The sequence below is a fragment of the Mixophyes fleayi genome, assembly GCF_038048845.1.
Source record: "Mixophyes fleayi isolate aMixFle1 chromosome 4 unlocalized genomic scaffold, aMixFle1.hap1 SUPER_4_unloc_2, whole genome shotgun sequence".
In the NCBI taxonomy this organism is placed as follows: Eukaryota; Metazoa; Chordata; class Amphibia; order Anura; family Limnodynastidae; genus Mixophyes; species Mixophyes fleayi.
The window spans coordinates 129,586-142,809 of record NW_027445888.1 but is presented as its reverse complement, the minus strand read 5'-3'; the positions used below and the strand labels follow the sequence as shown (position 1 = coordinate 142,809).

The 13,224-nt window shown below is 41.8% G+C and overlaps 1 protein-coding gene across 3 annotated transcripts in view; it reads left to right on the top strand.

The window, feature by feature from the left end:
• LOC142111301 (cytokine receptor common subunit beta-like) overlaps positions 1 to 12,379 on the top strand; it is a 110,771-nt gene extending 98,392 nt beyond the window's left edge. For all 3 annotated transcript variants that reach the window (XM_075193799.1, XM_075193800.1, XM_075193798.1), the window contains 3 exons: positions 96 to 180; positions 2,314 to 2,372; positions 10,966 to 12,379. In XM_075193799.1, the coding sequence (XP_075049900.1) occupies positions 96 to 180; positions 2,314 to 2,372; positions 10,966 to 11,227 (406 nt within the window). In that variant the 3' untranslated portion in view covers positions 11,228 to 12,379. The remainder of the gene's footprint in view (positions 1 to 95; positions 181 to 2,313; positions 2,373 to 10,965) is intronic.
• The last annotated feature ends 845 nt before the right edge of the window (positions 12,380 to 13,224 follow it).

Sequence of the window (13,224 nt, the reverse complement as noted above, 5' to 3'; positions counted from 1 at the left end):
TGTTAGTTTGTGGTGCCACAGGCTACACCATTAGAACATTTCATCTGTATTACATACAAATTTGAGTCCTATTTTAATCTAGAACTAACTTACAGGTATAAGAAGCTTTGGGAAGATGGAATTCCAAACCCAAACAAGAGTTCCATCATTGAAGGATTTCGAAAGGAAATGGCAAAACAGGTAAGAAGAATGAACATTGATATTTAAGAGGAAATATTTATGGCCAGCTATGTGCCTGATTGGACAAACATAGATGATCAGACAAGTAAGCCAAGGAAGGTTAGACCACAAGCTCCATGATATATAGGTTTGATGTATTATCGAGAGTGACCTTCATATAGGATATAATAAATCCACAGTCTGTAGAGCGGTTCTCTGGTCAGATGCTAAGAACATCTCCATCGAGCAGACTTCTATTGTGTTGATACAACAGGACATTCCAAACCTTAAAATTTTGCTGACAATTTAAAAACAATTTACTGACTGGTATTTTTACTGACGCAACAAATATGCAATTTTAGAATGTGTCAAACAGTGTGATTAGAAACAGCTAGAGAAAACGTGGCTCAGGGAAAATAAGGGGCATATCACCAAAGAGCTTTTGTTGTGGTTAATGCTAAATGTACTATAGTAGTGTCACTAGGGTCACTAGGGTCTAACAGTGTCACCGTTAAGTCTGTCACGGTAAGTTTGGTTAGCACTGAGAAGACGTAAATTGATGTTATCAATGGCTTTATTTAGTTGGGTATCACTTAGCAAATAACATATAGAAAGACTCTACAATTTGCAACATAGTCCATAGATGGAGATTGGTCAGTTACAGTCAATGGTTTAATGTCAATAACCTCTAGTGCAGAATCCAGAGCCAATATATGACTACATTCCACAGGGAATAGGTAGAGATTATCCTCCACAGAGTGGGCTGAGAAATTTATAGTCCACCGTAAAGACGAGTAATATTTCCAAAACTGTTCTGCAGACTACTTGCCTGCATCTATCGTTGGAATGTCATGTTTGTTTTTTGGTGGAATTTTTCATTATGATTTATTATTATATATTATTATTATATATTATTATTATTTTTAACCCTGCAAAATTGAGAATGCAGAATTTACAAATACAGTGCAGAATGCCATTTCTCAGAATTTCAAAGCAAAAGTGTACCTTGAAGACTGTATTGCCTTAACTTTGCACGACTCTGAAACAGTCCCTGGTTTAGGATTTGGAAGTGGAAAACCTCCCTGTTTTATAATGTTATGTTTTTTATTACATAAGGAAAATGGGGATTATTTTATTGCAGGTGGTGAGCTCGCATGAAGATGCGCTTCTCTGTCAAATTGGTCCCATTAAAAGTAGTGGCCATTGGCAGAGAAGGGCATTTCTAGGCATATTGCAATAATTGCAATAAAAACCTTCTGACACACAAACAGTGACACATATATTATAACATTTAGAACAATTTTTTTTCATTTGAACGGAGTAGTAATAAATCGGAGAGGAGAGGAGACATGTACCTTGGTGTGCACTGGCGGACCATTGAGACACACTGGTGCAAAACACAAGGGGCTAGATTTACTAAGCTGCGGGTTTGAAAAAGGGGGGATGTTGCCTATAGCAACCAATCAGATTCTAGCTGTCATTTTGTAGAAAGTACTAAATAAATGAAAGCTAGAACCCGATTGGTTGCTATAGGCAACATCCCCACTTTTGCAAACCCGCAGCTTAGTAAATCTAGCCCAAGGTGTTTTGTGGTGCGCATTGAGTACACTTCAAAATGAGGCACAATGTCTTCCCAGCTAACCTAATCAATCAATCAATCAATAAATAAATAAATACATAAAACAAAAAGACAATACCACCCAGCACTAATCCCATTAAATGCACACACTCAGTAAAATATGCAAAAAAACATTGTTTAGGCAAAGTTATTTTCAACTTTTTTTATAGTCTCCATTCTTGTTGTCACAGATGAGCAAAACTCGGTCTCATGTTTTATGCACTGCTAGTAAATGTACAGATTGGCAACCATGTAATACATTAGCAGAGCACAGGCTCATCTTTCTAAATGTCGTGGAACTACCAATCTTATAAGTATGCCGTGCCAGGTTGACAAATCATGCTGGGACTTGGAGATCCATATCTTACTGTGTTTAAGATCTGCCGTATCGGAGGTCAGATTTCCCAGTTGCTCAAGTTCCAAAACTGTTTTATTTTGTTATACTTGTGATAATTGTTTATAGTACACACTCAATGTCCATTCTTAAAGTGATACCTGCGCTGAACAGGTTGCTGATTTGGTATTTAATTTTACAGAATGGATCAGGTTTGCTTAATGAAGAACATCTGTACGTGGTGCCTTGTAACAAAGTGATGTAAGTATATGCTGCTAGACTTATCTTCTTCTGCCTCCCCTCTTTGCCTTGCCATACACTGGCTCTCCTTCCCCTACTGAATCCTCTTCAAAGTTCTCATCCTCACCTCCACTGCTCCATACATCTCCAACCTCCTTCATACACACTCCCTCCCGTTCCAGCATGCACATGAGCACTTCTAGTGCCACAATTCTGTACTTTTAATAGTTTCTCCATCACGAAATTTGAAGTGTTGACATATCATAAAAATATAAATATTGGCCCCATGCTGATGCGATAGTAAGCCACAGTTATTAAAAAAAACAAACAACAAAAAACCTTACATTTAATCTTTAATTACTAGAGATGCTCACTGACCCCCGTGTTTTGGTTTTGGATCTGGATTAACGTTGTGTTTTGGTTTTGGTTTTGCCAAACCGCCATTGCGTGTTTTGGTTTTGGTTTTGTTTTGCAATTTTGTTTAAAAATCAATGTTTTTGGGCATAAAATAACCTAATTTAGTGCTCCACCTGTTTCTTTGATAAGTAAGGTAATTCTACAGCTAATAAATTAGGATGAAAACAGTTTAATCCCTGGTAGGCAGTCCTTAATTCTGCACACAAACCTGATTGTCTTCCTCTCCATCTTAGCCTATTGGCAATGCAGCCATCGTCTTTGGGTGTATATTACACCCTACACTTATAGTTAAATATCTAAAGAAATGGACAAAGGCAGTTTGGTATCTGTCTGCATCAGCCCCACCCCCCCCCATCCACTTGTAGTAAAAGCAGCCTGAATAGACTGAACAATATAAAAAATAAATGGACCAAGGTAGTTTGGTGGCTGTCTATGAAACCCCCCACGTCCTCTACTTGTAGCTGAATAGAAAAAAAGCAGCCTGCATAGACTGTAGATTTAGAATATAAAAAGAAATGGACAAAGGCAGTTTGGTATCTGTCTGCATCATAATCATCAACATCATCATTTGCGCCCTCGTCGCCTACACGAATCTCCCCCTCATCCTCTTCTAATTCCAAAGTGGCATCCTCAATTTATGTATCACCGACTACACTTGGGCTGTTCAGGCACACATCAGCAGAACTGCTGAAAGGGCCCTTCTTCATGGGTACATTATGAGAATGCTCACGATTAGACATACCACTGTTGGATGGACTCTCCACAGGGATTGGCCTTACTATTTTCTTGCAGCTCGGCTTTCACACATAACAGTAGTTGTGCACCACTTTTGGAATTCAAATTACTTGGTCTTGCAAATTCTATAGACAAGCCTGCTTGTCTTCCTCTTCATCAATGACTCTTAGCAATTGAGCACTCGTTTTTGGGTGTATATTACACCCAAACCTTATGAGTGCAAATTAGTAAAAATACAGTTTTATCCCTGATAGGCCCTCCACCATCCTTTGCATGTTAATAGTAGGATTGGTTGAAGTTATGGTCAAGGTCACACATTTTTTTTGTCAAATCCTTCAAACCAGCCCAGATGTCAAACTGTTGTGGTCTGCCACCTGCGTCATCCCTGCTTATGTTTGGAAAGTGCAAATTGGTGCCAGAACCTCACCTGCCACTGGTGCCACACTGCTGCAGGACTTACACAATCAACCGCATCCTCATCAGCGCCCTCGTCGGATACCCAAATCTCCCCCACATCCTCTTCTAATTCCAAAGTGTCATCCTCACTTGGTGTATCACCGGCTACACTCGGGCTGTTTAGGCACACATCATCAGAAATGCTGAAAGGGCCCTTCTTTAGGGGTACACTATCAGAATGGTCACGATTAAACATACCACTGTTGGATGTACTCTCTACAGGGATTGGTGTAATTTCTGATTCAGAGCATACATTATCCTCTAATGCCTTACTGTTTTCTTGCAGCTCGGCTTTCCCGTGTATCAGTAGTTGTGCACCACTTTTAGACTGCAAATTACTTGGTCTTGCTTGCTCACGAGTGACCTTATAAGAAGAAGGCTCAGTAATATTTTTAGATCTGGCAGTAATAGAGAAAGGCGAAGGCCTCATTCTTTCTTTGCCACTGCATGTGTAGAATGGCATGTTGGCAATTTTTTTTTTATCGGCAGTTAACTTTTCCTCAGTTACACTTCTTTTTCGCTTCAACACGGTACATTTTTTTTGGGTGTGTGTTTTTTTGCCTGATCTAAAAAGACTATGTACTTTTACATCGCCTTTCCCAGATGACGTACTGGGAACACTACCATCAGGACTGGTGACAGAACCTGTTTGCTGATTCTGCTCATATGTGGACTGCTTTGAATCCATTTTAATGAGCCCAAAGCACTTGTAGTGCAAAATATTGTCTTAATATATAGAAAAATGTATTGCGCTCAATTACCTATGAACTGACTGTATGATGATAACCATAATATTGCAAATATGAATATGATATGACATATCAGGTGCAAAATCAATTGGATAAAACAAGGTTTAATAAAGGCAAAAATCAACCAAGAGATAAAAACAGGCAGTGTGAGTGGCACTGTTAGAAACTAATAATATATTAAAATAATAAATCAATAAAACAATGTCCAAATACTAGTGACCGTTCAAAGATGAAAGTTGCACAGGTCAAATGAGTCAGGCCTGTACAAGCTAGCATTGATGAGGTGGATAAACAACTTGTAACTGCAGTCCAGATACTCACGGGAGTATAATTCACGATAAGAGGTGAGTGGTAAGGAGAAAAACAAAAAGCTTGTAACCAGGGCCGGATTAACCATAGGGCTAACTAGGCTACAGCCCAGGGGCCTATGGCATCCAGGGGGCCCTTGAAAGTGCTCAGCAGCAGTATTGATCGGTCAGGGGCGGGGGCGATCAGTGCAGGGGCGCACGGAGGATTGTGACCCAAAAAAAAACAAAAAACAACCCGAGAGAGAGAGCTGCTGCGTCAGATCTATCCTATACAGCAGCCGTGGCGCTGTCTAAGAAGCGTCCGCGGCGGTGCTATATACACTACAGCACCGCCGCGGACGCTTCTTTGACAGCGCCGCGGCTGCTATATAGGACAGTGGCCACTTAGATAGCACAGGGGGGGTTTCTAGAGACTCAGAAACCCCCCCTGCGTGCGCCACTGCAGTGCTGCTGAGCACTTTCACTACGGTCCTTCTCCGGCGCGCTGTAGTCTCCTTACTGAGGAGATCTAGTGAGTCTCACTCTCACGAGATCTCCTCAGTAAAGAGCATACAGCGCGCCGGAGAAGGAGGTAAGTGCCGGGGAAGGGGGGGCGCGGGCAGCTTGGATCACGGGAGGGGGGGGGGGGCGGGCAGCTTGGATCCCCCTCACGGGGGAATGGAGGCCCCCTTAGCCCAGGGGCCTCCATTCCCTTAATCCGGCCCTGCTTGTAACTCACGATAGTCCCGGCCAAGGTACATAAAAACCTAGGATACCTGGATGTGCTTGATTGGATCCGGAGGGGAACGCGACTTTGATGGTAAGCAGACCGATGGCTAGCGGTGGAGCTCGTAGGACTTGGTGGAGACTGGAACGCCTAACAGTGGTAGCGTGTGAAGCGAAGAGCCTGGCGTGCGTTCCACAGTGGAACGCAGAAACCGGATATCCTGTGACGTCACGAGAGTGGGTGTGTCACCAACGCGTTTCATCTGCAGGGCTGATTTCTTCAGGGAATGTGAGATGTGCGCAATACATTTTTTTATATATTTGCTAGCGCAATACATTTTTCTATACATTTGTTAGCGCAATACATTTTTCTATATATTTGCTGTAACACAGGAAGGGATTCCTGAGTATTGCTGCTCTTGCCGCTTTGGGGTTGAGCGCAGTTCCTTTCTTTTCAAAATATTGTCTTATATAGATACTGCTGACAAAGATGACTTTTTTGGACTGCCAGAAAAGTTAGTGTAAAACACTGGGGAATATTGAACACCCCAAAAGCACTTGTAGTGCAAAATATTGCATTAGATAGATATTGCTGACAAAGATGACTTTTGTGGACAGCCAGAAAAGTTAGTGTAAAACACTGGGGAATATTGGACACCCCAAAAGCACTTGGAGTGCCAAAAAAAGAAAAAAAAACTCCTCTATCCTCCTCTATTACTGCTCTAACAATTGCAAATGGTATTAATATTAGAATTGTATAGATTAGTATAGAAACAGTTATGTGCACACTACTTGCTCTGTCCCTGCGCTAATATAGCCTGTGACCTAACCCTGCTCTCTCCCTCTGTCAAATGGCGATGGATTGCTGTGGAGGCTGGTATTTATGCTTTTCAAATCTCGCGAGAACCGAGTGCAGAAATACGAATACGTCGCGATGACGTTTTGCCTCGATTTTGATTCCGAATGGGCGGGAGAGTACCGAGCCTGCTCGACTCGGAACTCGGTTAGGCTAAATTCGGATGGATAAAATTCATAATAATTTTTGCCCCGCTACAACAAAAAAGATGTATTTTTGAAACTTCCATTGTACCTCCTGTTATATTAACATTGCCCTGCAGTGTAGCAGTGATGTGTTTGCCAATCTCGCCTGTAGAAAGCAGAGTGTTGTATCTGGCAATTTTGAATTCAAACTCAGGCGGGTTTGCAAAATCACAGGCTTATACATTTGGCGATTTGTATAGCTAGAGTGGGAAAATTCGGGACCGCGATTTGCAGCGATTTGGAAAGTGGTGATTTTGAAAAAAACCTCATCTACTGCGATTTTACATCAAATTGGCGGTTAATAAATCGGCGATTTTAAACTCATAGGTGCAAGACATCACATCATCGCATGACAAGAAACTTCCATTTACTTATAAATATTTATCTATGCTACGAGAAAGGTAGATCTGTGCCGCAATGCTGCCCTTGTTAATCAAACAAGGGGACTCTGATATCTACATCCAGTTACCATGTATATCTACATCCAGTTACCATGTATTTCTACATCCAGTTACCATGTATATCTACATACTAATGTCCAGTTTAAGATTAAAATGTCAATCTCGATTCGTCTTTTTGTCTAAGCTCAAGTGTAATATCAGACCTAGTACGGTTGATTCGTGGTGCCCTGAATGGGCAGGTCTTCTTGGTCTGATACCGGAAGGCCTGTTGTGTTTGGAGCCCAAGGTGCCTGTGCCTCTGCGGGTACAGGGCCCATAAGTGACCTGAAAATGCAGTGGTGGTGGTAGTGCAATCACAACCCCGAAGTAAAGGGGATCTGCCCAAATCTTGCAACGGAGGTGATCTTGAAGACCAATGCATATAAATATGGAATATATAAATAAAATATATAAATGTTATATTAGTGATGTGTAAGAAATATGTAAAACAGTCAGTTTAGAATGCCAATAGTTGGCCTTCCCACACAAGTAAGTATGAATAGCTGACATTGATGCAGATTTGGTTGCCAAAACCATCTGTCTTGACAAAGTAATGTAAAGTCAAAGGCAAAGACTTTATTTAAGGACATAATTTGGCACTGGCAAAGAGTACATGTATAGATGGAGATATGATGGCTAACGATTTTGGCCCTGTGATGGAGTTAGGGAGCCGTATAGAATGGTTAATTATTTTTTTTACTTGAAACTGAGAAAGCAAATGCAATGTTGGCAAACTTACAAAATCCTTTATTAAGGCAGCTCGCAGCAGACTTTGGCTAAAATTTATGAAAATTTGGACAGTTATGAAGGGATCATTACAAAATAGACTGAAAAATGACTGTAAAAGAATGTTAATGCTATAAAACAGAGCCGGATTTAGACCTCATGGGGCCCTAGGCAAGATATTGGTTTGGGCCCCCCAACCGTTATACAATCCATAGCACAGTGGTTCCCAAACTTTTGCAGTTTGCGGCACCCTTAGAGTCTCCAAATTTTTTCAAGGCACCCCTCCAAAATAATTACTGAGCAGTCCTGTTTTAGGAGTAGTTGGGTCAAAAAATTGTAATAAGTATTTAGGTCACAACAGAAATACTTATTTAGTTGTATGCAAAAATGCCCCTCTGCATCCAGACACTCTGCCCCCTCTGCATCCAGGCACACTGCCCCCTCTGCAACCAGGCACACTGCCCCCTCTGCAACCAGGCACACTGCCCCCTCTGCAACCAGGCACACTGCCACCTCTGCATCCAGGCACACTGCGTCCTCTGCAACCAGGCACACTGCGTCCTCTGCATCCAGACACACTGCCCTCTGACTTGCTGTCCCCTCCTCTGCCCTCTGTCACGCTATCCCCCTCCTCTGCCCTCTGTCACGCTGTCCCCCTCCTCTGCCATCTGTCACGCTGTCCCCCTCCTCTGCCATCTGTCACGCTGTCCCCCTCCTCTGCCCTCTGTCCCCCTCCTCTGCCCTCTGTCAGCTGTCCCCCTCCTCTGCTCTCTGTCCTCCTCCTCTGCTCTGTCATGCTGTCCTCCTCCTCTGCCCTCTGTCACGCTGTCCCCCTCCTCTGCCCTCTGTCACATTGTCCCCCTCCTCTGCTCTCTGTCACGCTGCCCCCCTCGTCTGCCCTCTGTCCTCCTCCTCTGCCCTCTGCCCCCCCCTCTGCCCTGCACCTTCACACATGCCCTCTCTCTGCTCAGCACCTTCACACATGACCCCTCTCTGCCCAGCACATTCACAAATGCCCCATCTCTGCCCAGCACCTTCACACATGCCCCATCTCTGCCCTGCACCTTCACACATGCCCCATCTCTGCCCTGCACCTTCACACATGCCCCATCTCTGCCCAGCAACATCACACATGCCCCATCTCTGCCCAGCAACATCACACATGCCCCATCTCTGCCCAGCAACATCACACATGCCCCATCTCTGCCCAGCAACATCACACATGCCCCCTTTCTAAAGGACTTAACCATGCACAAATTAAAATATCCTCTTCCCAAACTGTGTTTTATGCCCCTGGCCCCTCCAGGTAAAAATGAAAAATTAAATGGTTTAATTTCCAGAAATAAACCCCTTCAGAGACATTGAGTCATTAAGGAGAGTAAAGCATAAAAAAGGAGTAACATTTGCACCTGGGCAAAACCATGTTGTATTGGAGTGGGAGGTAAATTTAAAATGTGAGGCAGATTTATAGTTTGGGTAGGGCATGTCCTAGATCAACTTTATATTTCAATGTAATAATAAAGCTAGCAAGTATTTGTGTGCTAGATGAAAAAACAGCCAATATTTAACTTATGTACAAAATAATAAACTGATTTGCACCACTTACATTGTAACATGGTTTGTCCCAGAGAACATTTACTCCTTTGCTTGCCTTAATGACTCAGGCCCATTAAGTGCAATAGAACTTTATTCTCAACCAATTGCGGATTAAAACTATGATCGTTCTTAAAATAGTTTAGTCTGTGTAAAGGATGGAACTAAATTCCATAGATTTTTTTATATCCCATTTCTCTGGCCAGGCAGATCAAGCAGCTATGATTAGCCTTTCACTAATCTCAATTCAGTATCTAGCGATATGCATGGATTTTAAGTTATTTTTTTAACTTACGTGCCCCTGCTGATATGCTCTTGCATGAGTCAGCTTTCAGTTTCAATACCAAGTAGCTGAGGTCAAATGACCCTGCAACCATAACACCAGCCCCTCCCCGTGCTCTGCAACCATAACACCAGCCCCTCCCCCGACTCACGGCACCCGCCCCCCCTGCACGAGTCGCGGTGGGGGGGGGTCGGTTGCCGCGAGTCGGGCCGCCAATTTTTTATTTTTATTTTTTTTCTTCTTCTTGTCCCCACCCAATATGGGCCCCCTGTGAACCGCTAGGCCCTAGGCAGGTGCCTAGGTTTCCTAGCGGTAAATCTGGCCCTGCTATAGAAATAGAAATATAGGAGCAAAAACAGCTCAAAATCACATAATTTTACCTAATTTTCACAATTTTTAATGAAATCCAGATCCAAAACCAAAACCTTTCAGGATTTTTGGGTAAAACCTATAACAAAATCAAAACACAAAGCTGGTTTAGAACCAAAACCACATCCAAAACCAAAACACGGGGGTCAGCGCACATCTCTAAAATGTATCCACCCCAGCAAGAAAACTTTCAAACCTCTGTTCCATCATGAAATTTCACTTGCATGAAATTATGTTTCAGCTTTGCTCAATTTGTGCCACTCACTGGAACCAGGTAAAGCACGGCAGCATATGGAAAACAGTATGTACACCCAATATCTCCAAAAGGTTCATTTGCATGAATCTCACTTAGGAGCACCTTGGCCATCAGCAGTCACTATGCCAATGTTATACGGCAAATGCAAAAGGATTTGGTGCACACTATTTAATGGTCAAAATATTACACATTAGACATATCAGCATATGAGACAGGTGTTCCTCTGTTATCCCTTCCAGCAGTACCATAATTTGCCACGTTTTGCTGGAATATCTCGGAGAGATAAGGGGAAGATGTCATCTATGGATCTCCTAGTGGGAATCATGCACTTTCAGGAGATCAAGTGTCCAGATATCTTTCCTTGGCCGGTTTCAATGAGTGACATTGCAGTCTATTTTTGGATGCGTTATTCACTTTTATTATTTTTAATTTTATTGATTGTATATATGTTGAAACATATTCATTTTGCATGAACCCTATATATTCTAAAACTACTTATATATCTACTCCATGACATTTTTCTTTCTTTCGATTAGGTGGACACCACAAATGTCAGAGGACTACACCCAGTTTAAACAGGATAAAGGGCAGATTAGCAGACCAGACAGTGAACTGTTTTATAATGATGTTACCCCATGTATATTTGTTTGCAACTCTACAAATGATCTGTCCCCGACAGATTCCGTAACAGATGGGTACAAGCCTTTTTCAGAGATGATCGATGAGCAGCAAAGCACGAACACGGAACATTCCCATAGTGAAATTATTGCCTTTGATGGACCCTACCTGTTCTCTTGAAGTAATATTTTATGACAAAAGTATTGAGAGTGGAAAATTATTTCTGGACTATTTCATAGTTGTGTTGTCTTCCTAGCTGTACCGAATTTAAAGCAAACACTAGACAATTGCCATATGTAAGCACCATGAAATTCGACGCAAGAAAATGTCCATTAGATGATCATGGGATGGTAGAGAACCTACTCAACAGAAGGGCTGTCCAACTAACTAATAACTGAATGGTAAAGACAATACCATGCAAAGGGCTCGTCAACTAATTGATCATGTGACAGTAGATACCATATCTTACAGCTTCTCCCCTAGTTGCCCAGTTGTAGCCACCAAAGGCTTTTTCTGTCTTCTAACTACATTTAGAGCTGCCACTGATTTCCGCTTTTCATCAATTTTTAATATGATCAAACAAGTAGCTATTAATAACAGGAGGAATGGCAAAGAAATGCAACCTCACTCTCCCCTTTTGTTGCTAAACTACAACTCCCAGTATTCAATCCCATTCAAATGAACAGCAACTAAAGAGCCACAAATGACTAAACATGCCCTATAGACTAAATCAGAGTTTCTCAACTCTGGTTTTCAAGTACAAATGGGTCATGTTTTGAGAATTTTTTTAATCATGATGAAAAAATGCTTAAGCTAGGAAATGTACTATGGAGATGTTTGTAGAAAAAAGGAAGCCATGTGGACTATATACATTTACTGGTGGATTATGGACATGCAGCAGTTAAACATGACCTACTAAGGGACAACATGTAATTTCTGATGGTATTATCCCTTAAACATCTACAACAACAAGATGGAAACAGACGTTTGCAAATAACTATGCCCAAGCACACACTCTGCTGTATATGATTATGTTTCTGCTTCATGGGAGGATTTGCACTATTAATTTGTCTATAGAAATAGAACCAGAACCTGATCTCAGGGACACACCTATAGGTCCATGTCCATCTAGTGTGCCTTTTTGTGTTTGTTTATGGTCTTGTTTTATTTTGGGGGCAAGATTGGGGTATTTTTATTATCTTAACTTAAGAGAAACATGTTTGTCCAATGCATTCTTGATATCTTTTACTGTATGAGTTCTCGCCACAAACGCTTGGAGATTATTCCTTGGATCTATCACACTTTCTGCAAAAAAATTCTTCCTTTTGTTTACTTTCAGTCTTCGTCCCTCCAATTTCAAAGTGTCCCCTTGTTCCAGATATACACTTATTTAAAAAAAAACAAAAAAACTGCCTTCCTGAATTCTTTTAATACTTTTGCCATATGTGAATGTTTTTATCTTATCATCACGTGTTCAGCTTTTGAAGTCTTTCCTGACTCATAGTTTTGTAATTAATTCAGTGCATGCATCATTTTAGAAGCCCATCTCTGATTTTGTTTTTCTATTTAATTAATGACTTTTTGGAGATAGGGCTTCCAGAATTCTACACTGTACTTAAGGCATACTTGCCAACATTTTTTTTTCTTTTTCCGGGAGATGCCGGCTGGGACGTGGGCGTGCAGGGGGCGGGGCTGCGAAATCGTGTCATTTTGGCCCCGCCCCCGTGACGGAATGACGCAAATCGCGTCATTTTACAGTGGGGGCGGGGCTAAACACCGCGATTCCGGGTGAACCGCGGCGTTTAAACTAAATTTTTCCCCCTTCCTATCAGGGAGATTGCCACACTCGTCCGGGAGACTCTCGCAAAATGCGGGAGTCTCCCGGACAATCCGGGAGAGTTGGCAAGTATGACTTAAGGTGAAGTTTGATCAGTTCCCTATTGTTAAAAAACCCAGCTTCATGTTTATTTAGAAATCAGTTATGCAGCTAGAGAGTATACAAACTAGCATAGATCCACCATGCAAATTACAGAACACACTTTTTTTCAGAAGGGATACACTGATATTCATAGCATGAAAGGGTGATAGTAAAATGATACCTAACTTTACCATCTTGTGCCTATTCTACACAAAGACAACTAATCTCTTATAGAAATTAGTACAGTTGTTATCAAATG